Source organism: Amblyomma maculatum, chromosome 6 (genome assembly GCF_055883805.1).
Source record: "Amblyomma maculatum isolate TAMU_Amacu chromosome 6, ASM5588380v1, whole genome shotgun sequence".
Classification (NCBI taxonomy): domain Eukaryota; kingdom Metazoa; phylum Arthropoda; class Arachnida; order Ixodida; family Ixodidae; genus Amblyomma; species Amblyomma maculatum.
The window spans coordinates 130,161,977-130,175,799 of record NC_139349.1 but is presented as its reverse complement, the minus strand read 5'-3'; the positions used below and the strand labels follow the sequence as shown (position 1 = coordinate 130,175,799).

The 13,823-nt window shown below is 44.7% G+C and overlaps 1 protein-coding gene across 1 annotated transcript in view; it reads left to right on the top strand.

Moving 5' to 3' along the window:
* Window positions 1–866: 866 nt before the first annotated feature.
* Window positions 867–13,823, top strand: part of LOC146186738 (uncharacterized) — a 139,714-nt gene continuing 126,757 nt past the window's right edge. Inside the window, exons 1-3 of the mRNA XM_084607380.1 lie at window positions 867–1,039; window positions 1,498–1,716; window positions 8,953–9,186. Coding sequence (XP_084463506.1) covers window positions 979–1,039; window positions 1,498–1,716; window positions 8,953–9,186 — 514 coding nt within the window. The 5' untranslated portion in view covers window positions 867–978. The remainder of the gene's footprint in view (window positions 1,040–1,497; window positions 1,717–8,952; window positions 9,187–13,823) is intronic.

The window sequence follows — 13,823 nt, the reverse complement described above, 5'->3', positions numbered from 1 at the left end:
TCAGTTTTATTGCGTAAGCGATACTACTCCAGGTTTCAGCCCGTCGCGTAAACCCGGCCGGTAGCCACGTTTGACCTTTAGAGCGACTTCAGATGGGGCCTCTCTTCAAGCCGTCGGGTAAATCTGGTCGGCAGCCACGCTGCGCCGCAGAAGCAGAAGAATAAGAAGAAGAGGAAGAAGAAGGAGGAGGAGGAACAGAAAGAGAAGCTACGTCGGCTTTGCTTACGCAACCTACCGGGTATAACTAAAGTTAAACCCCAGCCAATTTTTCTTTTATTCAATGCCGCCAAAGGTCAAGTCATTCGACTGACGCAAGATATATAGATAGAAATCGCATAGTTTTAGGCCTTTTCAGGTGCTGGAGCACAGAAAGAGATTAGGTAGTGAAGTAAAATTTCGACGCTGCAGATATGTAAGCTCTTTTTTACATAAAAAAGATAAATATATTGTCATGCAACATAGCTGCTGAAGCAAATCAGTTTCTTTTTGTAACATAAGTTGAAAATGCGGACTCACTGCCGTTCTAGCAAGTCAACGCGTGAGCATTTGGACCGACGATGGCGGCAAAATTAAGTTCTACTCTTTTCTTTAGTATTTACGAGCACATTTCAGCCCAGTCGAAGGTGAAAACGCTAAAATGCACGTCTAGTAAAAGGACCATCGAAGGAAGAGAGAATATTATTTCACGGCGCAATCTTCGCTGTCCTAGCAGCTATTGTAATCTCCCTTAGAACCGCAGAGATCAGCCAGCTCAGCAAAACAATCGCTCCATCGTCAGAGCAAAGATAAGCATTCTTGTCGCGATATTGCGGAACCTATAAGTATCATTGTCATGTAAAGGTACTGTCGTCAACGCCTCCTATGGACGCTCTAGTGTCGCTTAGTATTTCAACTATCGAACCTAGATTTAGTAACGCTTCGGCGAACTATCATTGACGCTTTTATTACCTTGAGGTGGCGGCGCTGGTGCAATTACTAATGGCGAATCTTCGTCACCTCTTTCTCATTGTCGTGTGTGCTACGCATATGGACGTGCAAGGTAAATGAACCATTTTCTAACGTTGCTATTTTTGCTCTACACGCCGAAATTCGCTCCATGCCTGTGTAATTTTTTGATCGCATGTCGCTCTATGCCTGTGTAATTTTTTGATCGCATGTCGCAGCAAAGCACATCGCGAATCGTAGTTGCAATGTGCGAAAATGCTTCTTTATGCATTGTACAGCCCAAAGACGATAGCTGCTGAAACTTGACAGCTTTTCACACTCGCAAAATTCTCATTGGCCGGAATATATATTTTTATGAACTGATATCTTCTCTCGATAACAGAGAAAAAAAGAATTCTGTTTACGTATTCTTTCTTTATCATGAATTACTTGTAGTGGTTATTTTAAACATAACCTTCATTTTATGTGCACATCTTATGTGTAAGCAAAAGCACTCTTTTATATAATGTTCGTTTTAGGATATACAGCTTAACACTTTCCTTATTTTAATAGGTGCTCCTTTCTACAGTGGATCATATATCGCGTCGGGAGAGTTCAAGAGGAGCGAATTTGTTGTAAATGGCATACGAAGAGACTCCGAAGTCACATTCTTTGAAGAAGTATACGACAGCTACCTGAAAAAGTTGTCCTTTAGGGCCACAAAGAAAGAAGACGTTATAACCTGGATTCTGGACTTCACAAATAAACGCAACTACCTTGTACGTAGCCATGGTAAGACTCCCATCAATCACTCCTAACATGCTATGCTTCCTTAAATATAGTTAAAAACATAAGTAGGCCGATGGTCAATTTACGTGATCTGCAGCATCAGCTCTTATAAAAAACTAATACCTATCGGGTATTTGATTTTTATTCGAAGAGCATTACCAAGACTTTCACTAGTAATTTTATTGAAACCTCTTCCGTGACCACGCTGTCACTGAAGCAAAGAGCGCAGAGTGAGTGCAGCTATAAAAAGGCACTTAGCTCTTGAAGAATTCTTGTTAAGATATGCGCAAATTGCGATGCGTGTGTTATTCTCTTACATTTCTGGGGTATACCCAGTATCGTCGCATTATGCGAAGCCGTTTACTAATTAGCGCCGTTTCGTTCCAAATGTAAAAGCCGCGTTTTAAAATTACACGAGAATTCAAAAAGGGTGCAAGCCCTAAAAATTGTGTTATATTTGTTGTTAAAACGATAGTGATTAAAAATAACGCATGTGCGGTTTTTGAATTATCTCATACTTACAAGCGTACTTGGATTGCTAGCATGTTTGAAAACCTGTTCTTTATGGGAGTTAAAAAACATTTAGGAATTTAGTTTTCGTCATCATTAGATCATCTCACGCAAGATTGTATAACTTAATAGAGAGAGAGAGAGAGAGAGAGAGAGATATTTTAATGGCAACAGGAGATGTCTGCCTGGTGGTAAGCCAGCATGCTACTCCTGATGAGGGTTGAGGGATGAGGGTGACAGAGTGTGGGAGAGGAAGGGGAAATAAATGAGAAAAAAAAAGAAAATCGTTGTCGCACACTTTCACACGCACATAAGCACACACAGATGAGTTTTAAAGGGTATTGATCAACCCTGTGTCCTTAAGAAAAGTTAACTTTCACACGCACATAATCACACACAGATGAGTTTTAAAGGGTATTAATCAACCCTGTGTCCTTCAGAAAAGTTAGTAAGGCCTTGGTAGCTCGCGCAGCAGACGATCCGTCGTATCAAGGACCTAAGACATGCTCAAGGCGCAAGGTTGTTTCTTTAGGTAAGCTTAAATTATTGCGCAGTGTCCTGCGATGTGCAGTAAATCGTTGACAGGAGGTTACCAAATGTTCAAAATTTTCACACACATCACATGTAGAGCACAGAGGCCTGCTCGCTATGCCTATTTTATGTAGGAAGTAGTTTGTGTATGACACATTTAAGCGGATTCTGTGGAGACAGTTTTGATGCCACCTGTTCAAATTGTGAGGAATTCGAAAGACGCAAGTGGGGTCTATTCGGTGTAGAGGTCGATATTGATGGTTCGGGTCACACCACAGAGAGCGTTTCAATCGCCATGATTCAGTTGCTACAAGTCTTGCTGCATCTCTTCGTGAGAATGGTATTGAAATTGTCCTTGTGGAATCTTTTAATTCTTTTGCAGCGGCGTCTGCGAGGTCGTTACCCGCGATGCCGCAGTGAGCAGGTAACCACTGTAGCACAATGCTGTGACTCAGGTCATAGGCCTCTGTGTGTAGCTTATTTATGTCAATGACGAGCTCTTCCTGAATTCTTGATGATTTAAGCAATTGTAGTGCAGCGCGACAGTCGCTGAAGATAACCCATGCTGCAGGGCGTTGTTGTAGAATATATATAATTGCTTCTCTCAGAGCTGTTAACTCAGTAGCCACAGCTGAAGTGCGATGACTGAGTGTTGCCGAGATTGTGGTGTGCATTGATGGTATCCACACGCCGATGGATGAAGAAATAGCTGTGACAGAGCCATCAGTATAGATGTGGCAATGATGACTGTAGCGTGCACAGATGTGCTCAAGGGCGAAGTATTTAAGTGCGGGTCCTGGGGTGTGGGCTTTTCTTTTGATGCCAGGTATAGTTGTCGAAATTTGCCATGAAGCAAACCTCCATGGTGGGAAAGATGACGGTACTGCGCGTTGATATTGCGCAGGCAATAGATTGGAGAGTGATGTCATGCTTTGCTCTGAAAACGGGTGGGTAGATTCACGTGCAAAGCGCAGCTGGGCGCGAAGCAGCTCCTGCGGTATCAGCACGGTTACAGATAGACGTCTGCTCTCCGCCAGAGTGCCCACTGTGGAAGTGTTTTTTGGAAGACCAAGGCACACTCTCAAAGCTTTGGCCTGCATGGCTTCAAGTAGTTTAATGCTTGACTGCGAGAGGCCTTGAAGAACAGGGAGGCTATAACGCAGAAGACCTTCACAAAGTGCTCCATAAAGCCGCAATAAGGAATCGGTAGAGCAGCCTCTTCTGGTCGTTGACAGCATACGGAATATAGATACGTATGAAGAGAGTTTGGTCTTAAGTTGTTGAACGTGTGGTGACCATGAAAGAGACCTATCAAAGGTCACGCCTAGAAATTTTTGATGGTTGACATACGGTATAGGAGTGCCAGCAACTTTCAGTACATAACGGGAGAGATCACGTCGTGAAAATGAAATTGCTGCGCACTTTTCTGGAGATATAACAAGACCTCGCTTGTTTAAAAATAATGCAATGCCAACTATTGCTTTTTGTAGCCGAGCATGCACAATGCGCCTGTTTCTTCCGGAGCACCATATGCAGATGTCATCTGCGTAGAGGGAGATTTGAACAGTAGGTGGCAAGGATCTGTCCAAACCAAGAAGAGATATATTGAAGAGGGTTGGACTTAAAATCCCTCCCTGAGGAACGCCACGAGACACATGATGTAAGGACGTGTCACCTTGATCCGTTGACATGTAAATGGTCATATCACGTAGATAATCAGAAAGCCAGTTATACATTCGTCCAGCAATGCCAATTGAACGCAAGGCTGAATGAATCGCCTCGTGCGTGACATTATCAAATGCTCCTTTAACGTCAAGAAAAACGGCAATAATTAGAGACCGCTCAGCTTTGCTGCACCTGACACAGTTGGCAAGAGCAATAACATTATCAATACTGCTTCGGCCTTTTCGGAAGCCAGACATTGATGGAGGGTAAATTCCCCTATTCGTCAAGTCCCAGGTAAGGCGTGAATGAACCATTTTTTCCATCAATTTCCCAACACAGCTTAGCAATGCAATAGGACGATAAGCGTTTAGATCAATTGATGGTTTACCAGGTTTAAGAACGGGTATTACGCGCGCAGTCTTCCAGCTCTCTACAAGGCTGCCAGCTATCCAAGAGTTGTTATAGATGGTAAGCAGCTGAGTTTTGGCTTTTCTTCCAAGACGCGACAACGAAGTGTAGCTAACATGGTCAGGCCCTGGGCAAGATCTTTTGTTGGTAACTGCTAGCGCAGCTTGAAGTTCTTCCATAGTGAACAATTCATCTAGGAAAGAAGTGTTGGGCGACGGGCGCTTTGGAAGCGTTAGTTGCGTCGACGCTGAAATTCGACCGCCTCGAGCTGCGGCGACGCTTCGATGGCACTTGAATAAATTTGTCTGGCTCTTGAGCAGACTTCGCCGCAGCATCTATACAGGTAATGGCAGACGAAGTATCTGAGCTATCAGGAAAATCATCCTGACCTGTAGGCATCAGCCGATCCCAGCTTGCGGTGGAAGGACCAGATGCGTGTTGTAGATGAGCATCAGAGGGTGAGAGTCCTGAAGTACCTGGTGATGACAGGTGACCGCATGATACACAGGTTGGGATGATGGGTGGTGATTGCAGAGCTGGCACAGTCTGCAGAGGTAGGCCTGACGCGATGCCAGAAGAACACTCAGGTGATGATCCAGGGTGCGGCACCGGTGGAAACAAACTTAATAGAGTCTATATATCTAGCGAGTTCAAGAAAGCCACAGAAGATTTCGCATGCACTCGATTTAAACATACCTTTTTAAGCGGTTGTCGCACAGCCTGATCGGAAGGCCGCGGTTTTTGTCGCCATTGAGACAGGAGAATCTTAATTGGGTCAAGAGATATTGTGATCTAGGCCTGATATTATACGTAATTGCACTGCTTAAAAATTGGTCATGATGTTATCGAAGCGAACCGCTAACCCTTTGGTCACGAGCCTTGAGCGCTACCCTTACGCCACAAAAAATGAACTTTTTTTTCTAATATGATAAACATTGTTTTTTTTTTGTTTTACTGGCTTTTTATAGCATAAACACATTTCATATTACCATTATTAGAATTTGGTGTTTGCATTAAACAACTTCTGTTACTCGTATTCTTTTGAAGCGCTCCTCACTTCATAAATCGTTGCCCCCTGTATCTTTAGCAATGACGAAGACAATTACTTCACCACGAATTTTGATGCGAGCGCATTTCTTGCGTCATGAGCGGCGTTATCAGAGCGAGTCACCACGAGTTGTGGACAGGATGTGTGGACATTGTTTCCTAGTTCTGCTGTCAATCATCAGAAAAAAAAAAAACCTGTGCCAATGCCAAAAGTATAACGACCATTTTGCCGCGCCTCAGCCGAGCGCGTTAAACATTACTCTAAATGGGTTCACGCGAACGTGTTCGTACGTCTCCTTCTGTAGCGTAAGCAGCTGGACGACGTTCATGGAAACGAATAAAACATAAGACTAGGAATAAAATCAAAGTGGTTAAGCAAATTGAAAAAAAAAAAGAGAGAAACAAAGAATGAAAATGAACATCAAGATCACAAAACCTAGCACGAAAATTAGCTGTGGTTTATCTTATGGTTAAACCTGGATTTACGCGAGAGCTTTCCGCATGGCTACGCTTAGGTTCGTCTTGAAAGTAAAGACGTGGCTTTTGCACGTACTCGTTTACCCTATGGTTTCAGCTTTATTTATGCCATAGGAGGCACTTTTTATCAATATAGTGCGATGAATCTAAAGCCTCTATCGCGCGGTGGTCCGAAGCCCTCCACTTCGGCACCTCTTTCTCCGTGTTTTCAAGCCCACCTTCGCGATGACGCGATAGCGTAAGCTGCCAGCCAACATTTAAGGCCCCGCTTTAACCGAGCCGTATGAACGTGCCTGCGTGGCCTAGGAATAACGTGAATGCAATCCGGTTTTGGCAGGCTGATTGTGATATCACTCTCCCATATATGTTTCCACAAACCACATGAAATCATTTCAAACTAGAATCCAATTTTCTTGCATTACAATTGGTCTGGAAATTGTTCGTGTGTCCTCATTCCGCTCATTACCAGCATACAATAGTTAGGCATGAAGTTCGATCGTACACTATCATGAAATATTCATATCGCGGAAAAAGCCAAGCGTTTAAGAATGGTGCGTGCATAACTATTCTCCCTGAGATCGCTGTGTGATTCATTCACGTATAAGAAAAATAGTCTACAAGAGCTTAGGTGAGTCGGTACTCAGATATGGCCTCACTTGATATATGGGTCCGCCTCCACTTACAAATTAAATATTCTAAACAGTATTTTAAGAAGAATTGCCTCTAGTCAGTCCTATGGTACTAATTTCCATAATGAAAGTGTATTACTGAGCATGCTTCGTTTCGACATATTGTCCATAGAGAAACAGTTTCCATATCACATTTTCTTTAAGCACTACTTTTCTGAAACTTTCAAATGTAAGAATAGAAAAACGCGATGTTTGCGCCATACATAAAAATACATATTTCCGCGTGTTTACACAAATTACGGGAAAAAAATTCGGGGTTTTTATGTACCTTTTATCTCCAATAAATTTAAAATCAATACATCACTCACCTCTGTTCGAAAAATTAAACAGTCCATTCGGTCATTTGTGCCATACGACTGAGCGTTTACGGTTCGCCTGTGCTATTGCATTCTGGATACATTATCAGTAAGGAATACTGTACAGCAGATTTTTTACACTTAAATTTCATTGATTTGTGTTGTAAATGCTTTGTCATTTTTTTTTTGCTCTTTTCATTTTATGTATTTTCGTATCAATGCTGTTTTTGAATACTGTTTTTGTGTGTGTGTGTGTGTGTGTGTGTGTGTGTGTGTGTGTGTGTGTGCATAGCTCGGCACGTATGCAATGACGCTATAATGTCCAACTCCGTTCACAAGCATATACGCTTAAACGGGCTGGTTATTATCTTGTATATTTGTTGCCAATAAATCATTATATGAAAAAAGAGAACCGAGGTGGCAGCTCCTGCCAAACATAATGTCAGGAGGCCCTACGTCTAGTTAGTGCTCGGCTATGTCAGCTGCCAGCTACCACCTTCCACGACTTCTTTCTCTTTCTTCTTCCTCTTCTCCCTCTTCCTCTTATTTTTCTTCGCTCTTTGGACAGAAACGGATAGACACGGACAGGCACGGCGAAATGGCGAGACTGTGGGCAATGTTGCCCTCACTACAAAAGAAGACAAAAATTAAAATGAAATATTGTATTGGTAAATCAAAAATAAGAAAAAATAGGCACTGATTAAAAAAAGTAAAGTAAGTAAAGTAAACTAATAGTAAACTTGTGCATGTCGGAAAACCGAAGACACGCAGAATGGGCTCATAACGAAATTAGGCCCGGAACTGGCAATGTTTTCGCATTTCGGCGCGTAAAGAGTCTTAAGTGCACTCCTGTATTTGTTACTGTTTTCGTTTTTGTAGAAGTGTCGCCATCCATCCTAGCGGGGAGAGAACGAAGTACTCATAAGATGGGGAGCGGAAATTTGTTATTTTCTCGGATAAAGTATAGTCAGCAGCTTGATGACGCCAGTGCTAAAGAAATATTATCGGATGCATGTATATCCATGGAATGGAATGCAAGGTCAGAATAACCGATGGTCGCTGAGGACAACTGACTGAATCCCTGTGGAAGGCAAGCGCAGCAGAGAGGGATGGAAAGTTAGGTGGGCGGATGAGATTAGGTGCTTGGCGGGGATTCTCTGCGGCTGCTGGCACGGGACAGGAATAATGGCAGGAATTTAGGGCTGAAAAAAAAACACGAACTGGAAACAACGACGGAGATCGCATTTTTTTTTTCAGCCATGAATGTCAACCAACATGACCAACTTTCTGCTTTTTTCAGGGATATAGGGGAGGCATTAGCCCTGCGGAAGATGTAGTCTGGCTGGTGCTGCTGCAGTTGATTTCCAGGGCTCAAACAGCCTGGTCAACATGTTTTCTGTAAATCTCGAACTTTCGTGGAATCTCATGAGGTTATGACAGAAGAAGTTTCACGTGTATTTGCTCATTTTAGAAAGAAAGGATAAAGCTTACTAATTTAAGCCATGCGATATAATCGCGATGCCTTTCTGAATGGCAAACGAAGTTTTGCCCTACTAGACAGTGAAGTTCGAACACCATAAAACTAACACTTTATGTGCATGTTCACCGCTTTCCAGGAGGGGTCACAACGTGCGCAGACATCCCACCAGGAAATTTGACTCGAAATGAATTCATCACCCTCGTTTCGGCACCCGATGAGAGAACCTACTTTTTTCTCCGAGACGTGCTTGTCTTGAAGTCGTCTGCAAAAATACAGACGAGGATCGAGGACGTCGTTCGTGGTCAGTTCAGTCGCATCCATGGCATTCATACAACAGACTACGAGGTTAAAGGAACGGTGACTTGGACAAGTAAGCAATGCTGGGCTCCACCTTGTGGCTGCGTTCAATGCTGAGTGCATTTTTCGATGAACCTATCTTCATGTGATGTGAGAATGGATAGAAGAGCGGAGTACCCAGTCACACACTACAATTTTATGGGAAACAATAATAGCAGTTACCAACGCTTGACCACTGCCTATTTGAAATGAAGGAACTCCGCGCCGACTCAAGACAGGCAAAGGCTTCAGCAAGATGTTCTCGGACTGCGCTTTTCCACCAAACTAATTCACTGCGATCGTAGCGATTACGAGATTTGCTGAAACAGAAGCAGCTGCCAGGGATGAAGCAATTTACGGAGAAGTGCTTCTTTTTCCGGGAGCACCTAGATTCGGCATTTCCTTTTTGCTCGATTACGCTCTTCTCTTTTACTAGAAGGAGGCGGAAAAGGCTGGTTTCGTTAATGAGTTTTTAAAAGATGGGATTTGAGGCCGGTATGTGTGAATCTTTAGGCAGAGTAACGGCTCAATTATGGCCACCTTAGTTGAGAGCATTTCAAGGTGACCCTTTCAGTATTGTATACTGCTGAAATATTTATTTCAACTATGTTTGAAAGAAAATATCTGAATTGATTTTAGGTGCTGGTAACTCAGTTTATTTATTCGTACATAGCCGGGTTACCACTGTAGAGTAGCAGTAAGCTTCGTTTTTCCTAATACATAGCCAGCTGACTACACAGGCTTAAATCTTAAAACTTTACGTTTTACTGCATGTAAACAGGTGCGGATATAGTGCAAATTCACTCGCTGAATTTGTGCAATGTGGTTCTCGTTATCCCAAAATATTTTACTGTAATTTTGCTCTTTGTTTGTGCTTCTTGCTATAGCGCTAAACTCTAGGTAAACACCGGTTTACTATCTCTGATTGTTGGCACCTTTCGAAGATTATGGTGAAGTCTGCCCTCCGAGGGAAGACCACTATATTCTTCGATAAAAAATAGGTTGAAGTTCAGCCTATTTTTGGAAACAATGTTCGGGCATGATCATCAGCACGTGACTTCATAATTGAAGCGTGCTCATAGCGTTGCGGCTATCACTATCATCCAACAGAATGCGCCTCTTTGTTTTCGCAGCACAAGAAGGAAGATTGTGAAGTTATAGCTATCTCTTCTCTCGTGTAGGTAAGAAAAAAGGGACATACAGAAGACAAAGGTTTTGTCGACTCAAAGCTTATATGCCATTATTGCTCCAATAGAGCAGATTTTTTTATCATGATGGCTAGAATACTACATAGATTTTGCAGCGACAGAAAAAAGTGCGATCGCAAAAGAAAAGCGTGACAAAACAGACATTTATAGTTTGGAGTCCGTAATACTTCGCGCACGGCACACACCTGCTCCCAGCAGTGGCAGCGGATAATTTTGTAATGGATTAGCGGTGACGAAAACTACTAATATATATATATATATATATATATATATATATATATATATATATATATATATATATATATATATATATATATATATATATATATATGTAGCTCAGTTGGAAGAGCACTGGATGCGATATTCGGAGGTGATGAGTTCAACTCCCACCATCGGCGCATTGTTTTTCCTTCCGCTTTTCATTTAATATTCTTTATTACTATAATCACCATAAGACTAATTCCTGTCAATACCAGCAACAAAACATTAAAAAAAAAATCCCCAACGTTTGGTGTACATCCGTAGTCTGTCAACTCACTCCTATATATATATATATATATATATATATATATATATATATATATATATATATATATATATATATATATATATATATATATATATATATATATATATTGTGAGCGCAACGCGTGAACTTTCGCCTCTTTCATCTGTATAGATCCATCATCATTATCATCATCATCGCTGACTGCTGCTCGGAGCGTCGCGCGCTGTGTGCCAGCTGGTTCTGGAGTAGAACAGACGTTTTGTGCAAGTGCTGTCCCACAAGTGGCGGAGGTGCGATTCGTATTCCCCACCTCTCGCTTTAGACCCACCTACCGTTCTCCCTGGAGCTCCGTTCAGGCCTTCGCTTGCGTCAACGGCCCTGTGCTATGGATGAGGGCAACGGTGCTCGCTCACCCCCGGCGTCTCCTCCTCCTACTGCGGCTGCCCCTTCCTGGACTGTCACCAGCCGCCAGCGCGATCCCCAAATCTTTGCTGGCCTTCGCGGTGAAGATGTCAACGACTGGCTCGACAACTACAACAGGGTCAGTGCATTTAACCGCTGGGATGACGCTCATAAACTGCTAAACGTCGTCTTCTACTTGGCTGACGTCGCCAAAACCTGGTTCCTCAATCACGAAGATGACATCGCTGACTGGCCTACATTCACGGACCAGCTAAAGAAAATTTTCGGCACTCCGGCTGGTCGCTCAGAACAGGCAAAGAAAAAACTTGAAGCTCGTCTCCAGCAGCCCGGCGAGTCCTATACGTCGTGTATCGAGGACGTTCTGGCCCTTTGTCGCCGTGTCGACGCTGCTATGCCTGAATCTGAGCGTGTTCGCCACTTAATTTAGGGCATCAGCACTGCTGCTATCAATGCCTTCGTGTTTAAAAACTCGTCGTCCGTATCTGACATCACATCCACATGTCAACGTCTGGACCAGCTACAGTCCTGCCGCCTCGTGCAAGACCCCAGTGATGGTGGCTCTCTCATAGATGGAAATTTGCGGTCCCTAATCCGCACCATGATCCGAGAGGAGCTCTACGGCCTCACCAACCCCACTGCAGTACCTCCAACTCTTCCGCCGGCAACGGTGAATTTGCGCAGCATCATCAAAGATGAACTGACGAATTTCAACTTCACTGTGGCACCCGCCCCACCTCCCATTGCCTCCCGACCTCCCTCGCCGCCTCCCAACGCCCCCCAATATTCCTTGCCAACCTATGCCGAGATTACTTCACGCCAACCCACTCCGCCTTCCCCGACTTGTTCGGCACCCGTGTGTGGTCACGTCGCTGCCATGGCACCATATCCTACAGTGCACCGTCCTGTTACAGCCTGGCGCCCCTCCCGCCCTGTGTGCTACTATTGTGGATACGTGGCCACATTGCCCGTGTCTGTCGCCGCCGCCAACAAGACGAGCAACGGGGTTATGCTCCCTTTGAACGTGCCCGCGTGCGCCAACCTGATGATTCTGCACTACCCTACTCAGACTTTTACCGGCGTTCTTCCTCTCCTCCGAATCCCACCAATATTTCACGGCCCTCGCGTCCTTCCCAACGCCGATCCCCTTCGCCTTTTCGCCGCACGTCACCGCTTCGTCCTGCCTCGCAACCCTTCCAACCTATAACGGAAAACTAACCGAAGCAGTTTTTGGAGGGAAAGCTGCTTCGAGTTCGAAATCTACAATTCCTCCTGGGCGACCGTCGAATATGTTAGTAGTGATTGTTGAAGGATTGTACGTTGAGGCCCTTATCGACACCGGCGCCGCTTATTCCGTCATGCATTTCTCTCTGTGTTCTCATCTGCGCAAAGTTATAACGCCATACATCGGTCCGCCACTTCGTGGAGCTAATGGAACTCTTATGAAACCCACCGGCCAATGCACAGCACGTGTCCTCATCGATAACCAGCGGCATCATATCGAATTTATTGTGCTCCCCACGTGCGTTCATCTCATGATCTTGGGGTGGGATTTCTTATCGTCGGCGTCCGCCATCATCTCTTGCAGTGAGCGCCTTATTCATCTTGCGGACCCCGATATATTACCGACTTCTGATTGTTCACCACCACACGTGTTCCCAGCAGTTGATTTCGTTTTGCCGCCAGGATGCGAGCAGCTGATCATCGTGGCATTGGACTACCCTCTCGATGGCGAAGCCTTCGTTATGCCCGCTCCTCGGTGGACCTCCGACGGCCTAGCTCTTGCCTCGTGCCTCACCTCTTTCATCCGCGGTTGCGCGGTCGTTGAGGCCCTTAATACAACTCTCCAGCCGTTCTTACTGCCCAGAGGAGCCACAGTTGGGTTTATTTTTGACTGCGCTCCGGTTCCCCTCAACACACTTTCCAGCGCACCACCGCCTCCTGCCAAGCCTCCATTTCCGACATCCTCTGCGCACGCAGCCGCCATCAGCCCTGACCTTACATCCGAGCAGTCCACAGCTCTGCTAGACGTCCTCCTGCGGCACTGAGAGTCTTTTGATCTGTGTGCCTCAGCGTTGGGGAAGACCTCCGTCACCTCTCATCGCATAGAGACGGACGGCTCTGCTATTGTTCGACGACGGCCGTATCGCGTTTCAGCAGCAGAACGCAAAGTCATTGAGGAGCATGTTGCTGACATGCTTGCTCGAAATGTCATCCGACCATCCACGAGCTCTTGGTCCTCACCTGTGGTCCTCGTTTGCAAAAAAGATGGTTCAGTCCGCTTCTGCGTGGATTACCAGGCACTTAAAAAGATCATGCGCAAGGATGTTTACCCTTTGCCTCGTATTGATGACGCATTAGGCTGTCTCCAAGGCGCTGAGTATTTCTCCAGTCTCGACCTCCGCTCGGGATACTGGCAAATTCCTATGCATGATGCAGACAAGGACACGACTGCCTTTTCTACCCACGACGGTCTCTACGAATTTAACGTGATGCCTTTCGGACTCTGCAATGGGCCGGCCACCTTTGAGCGCA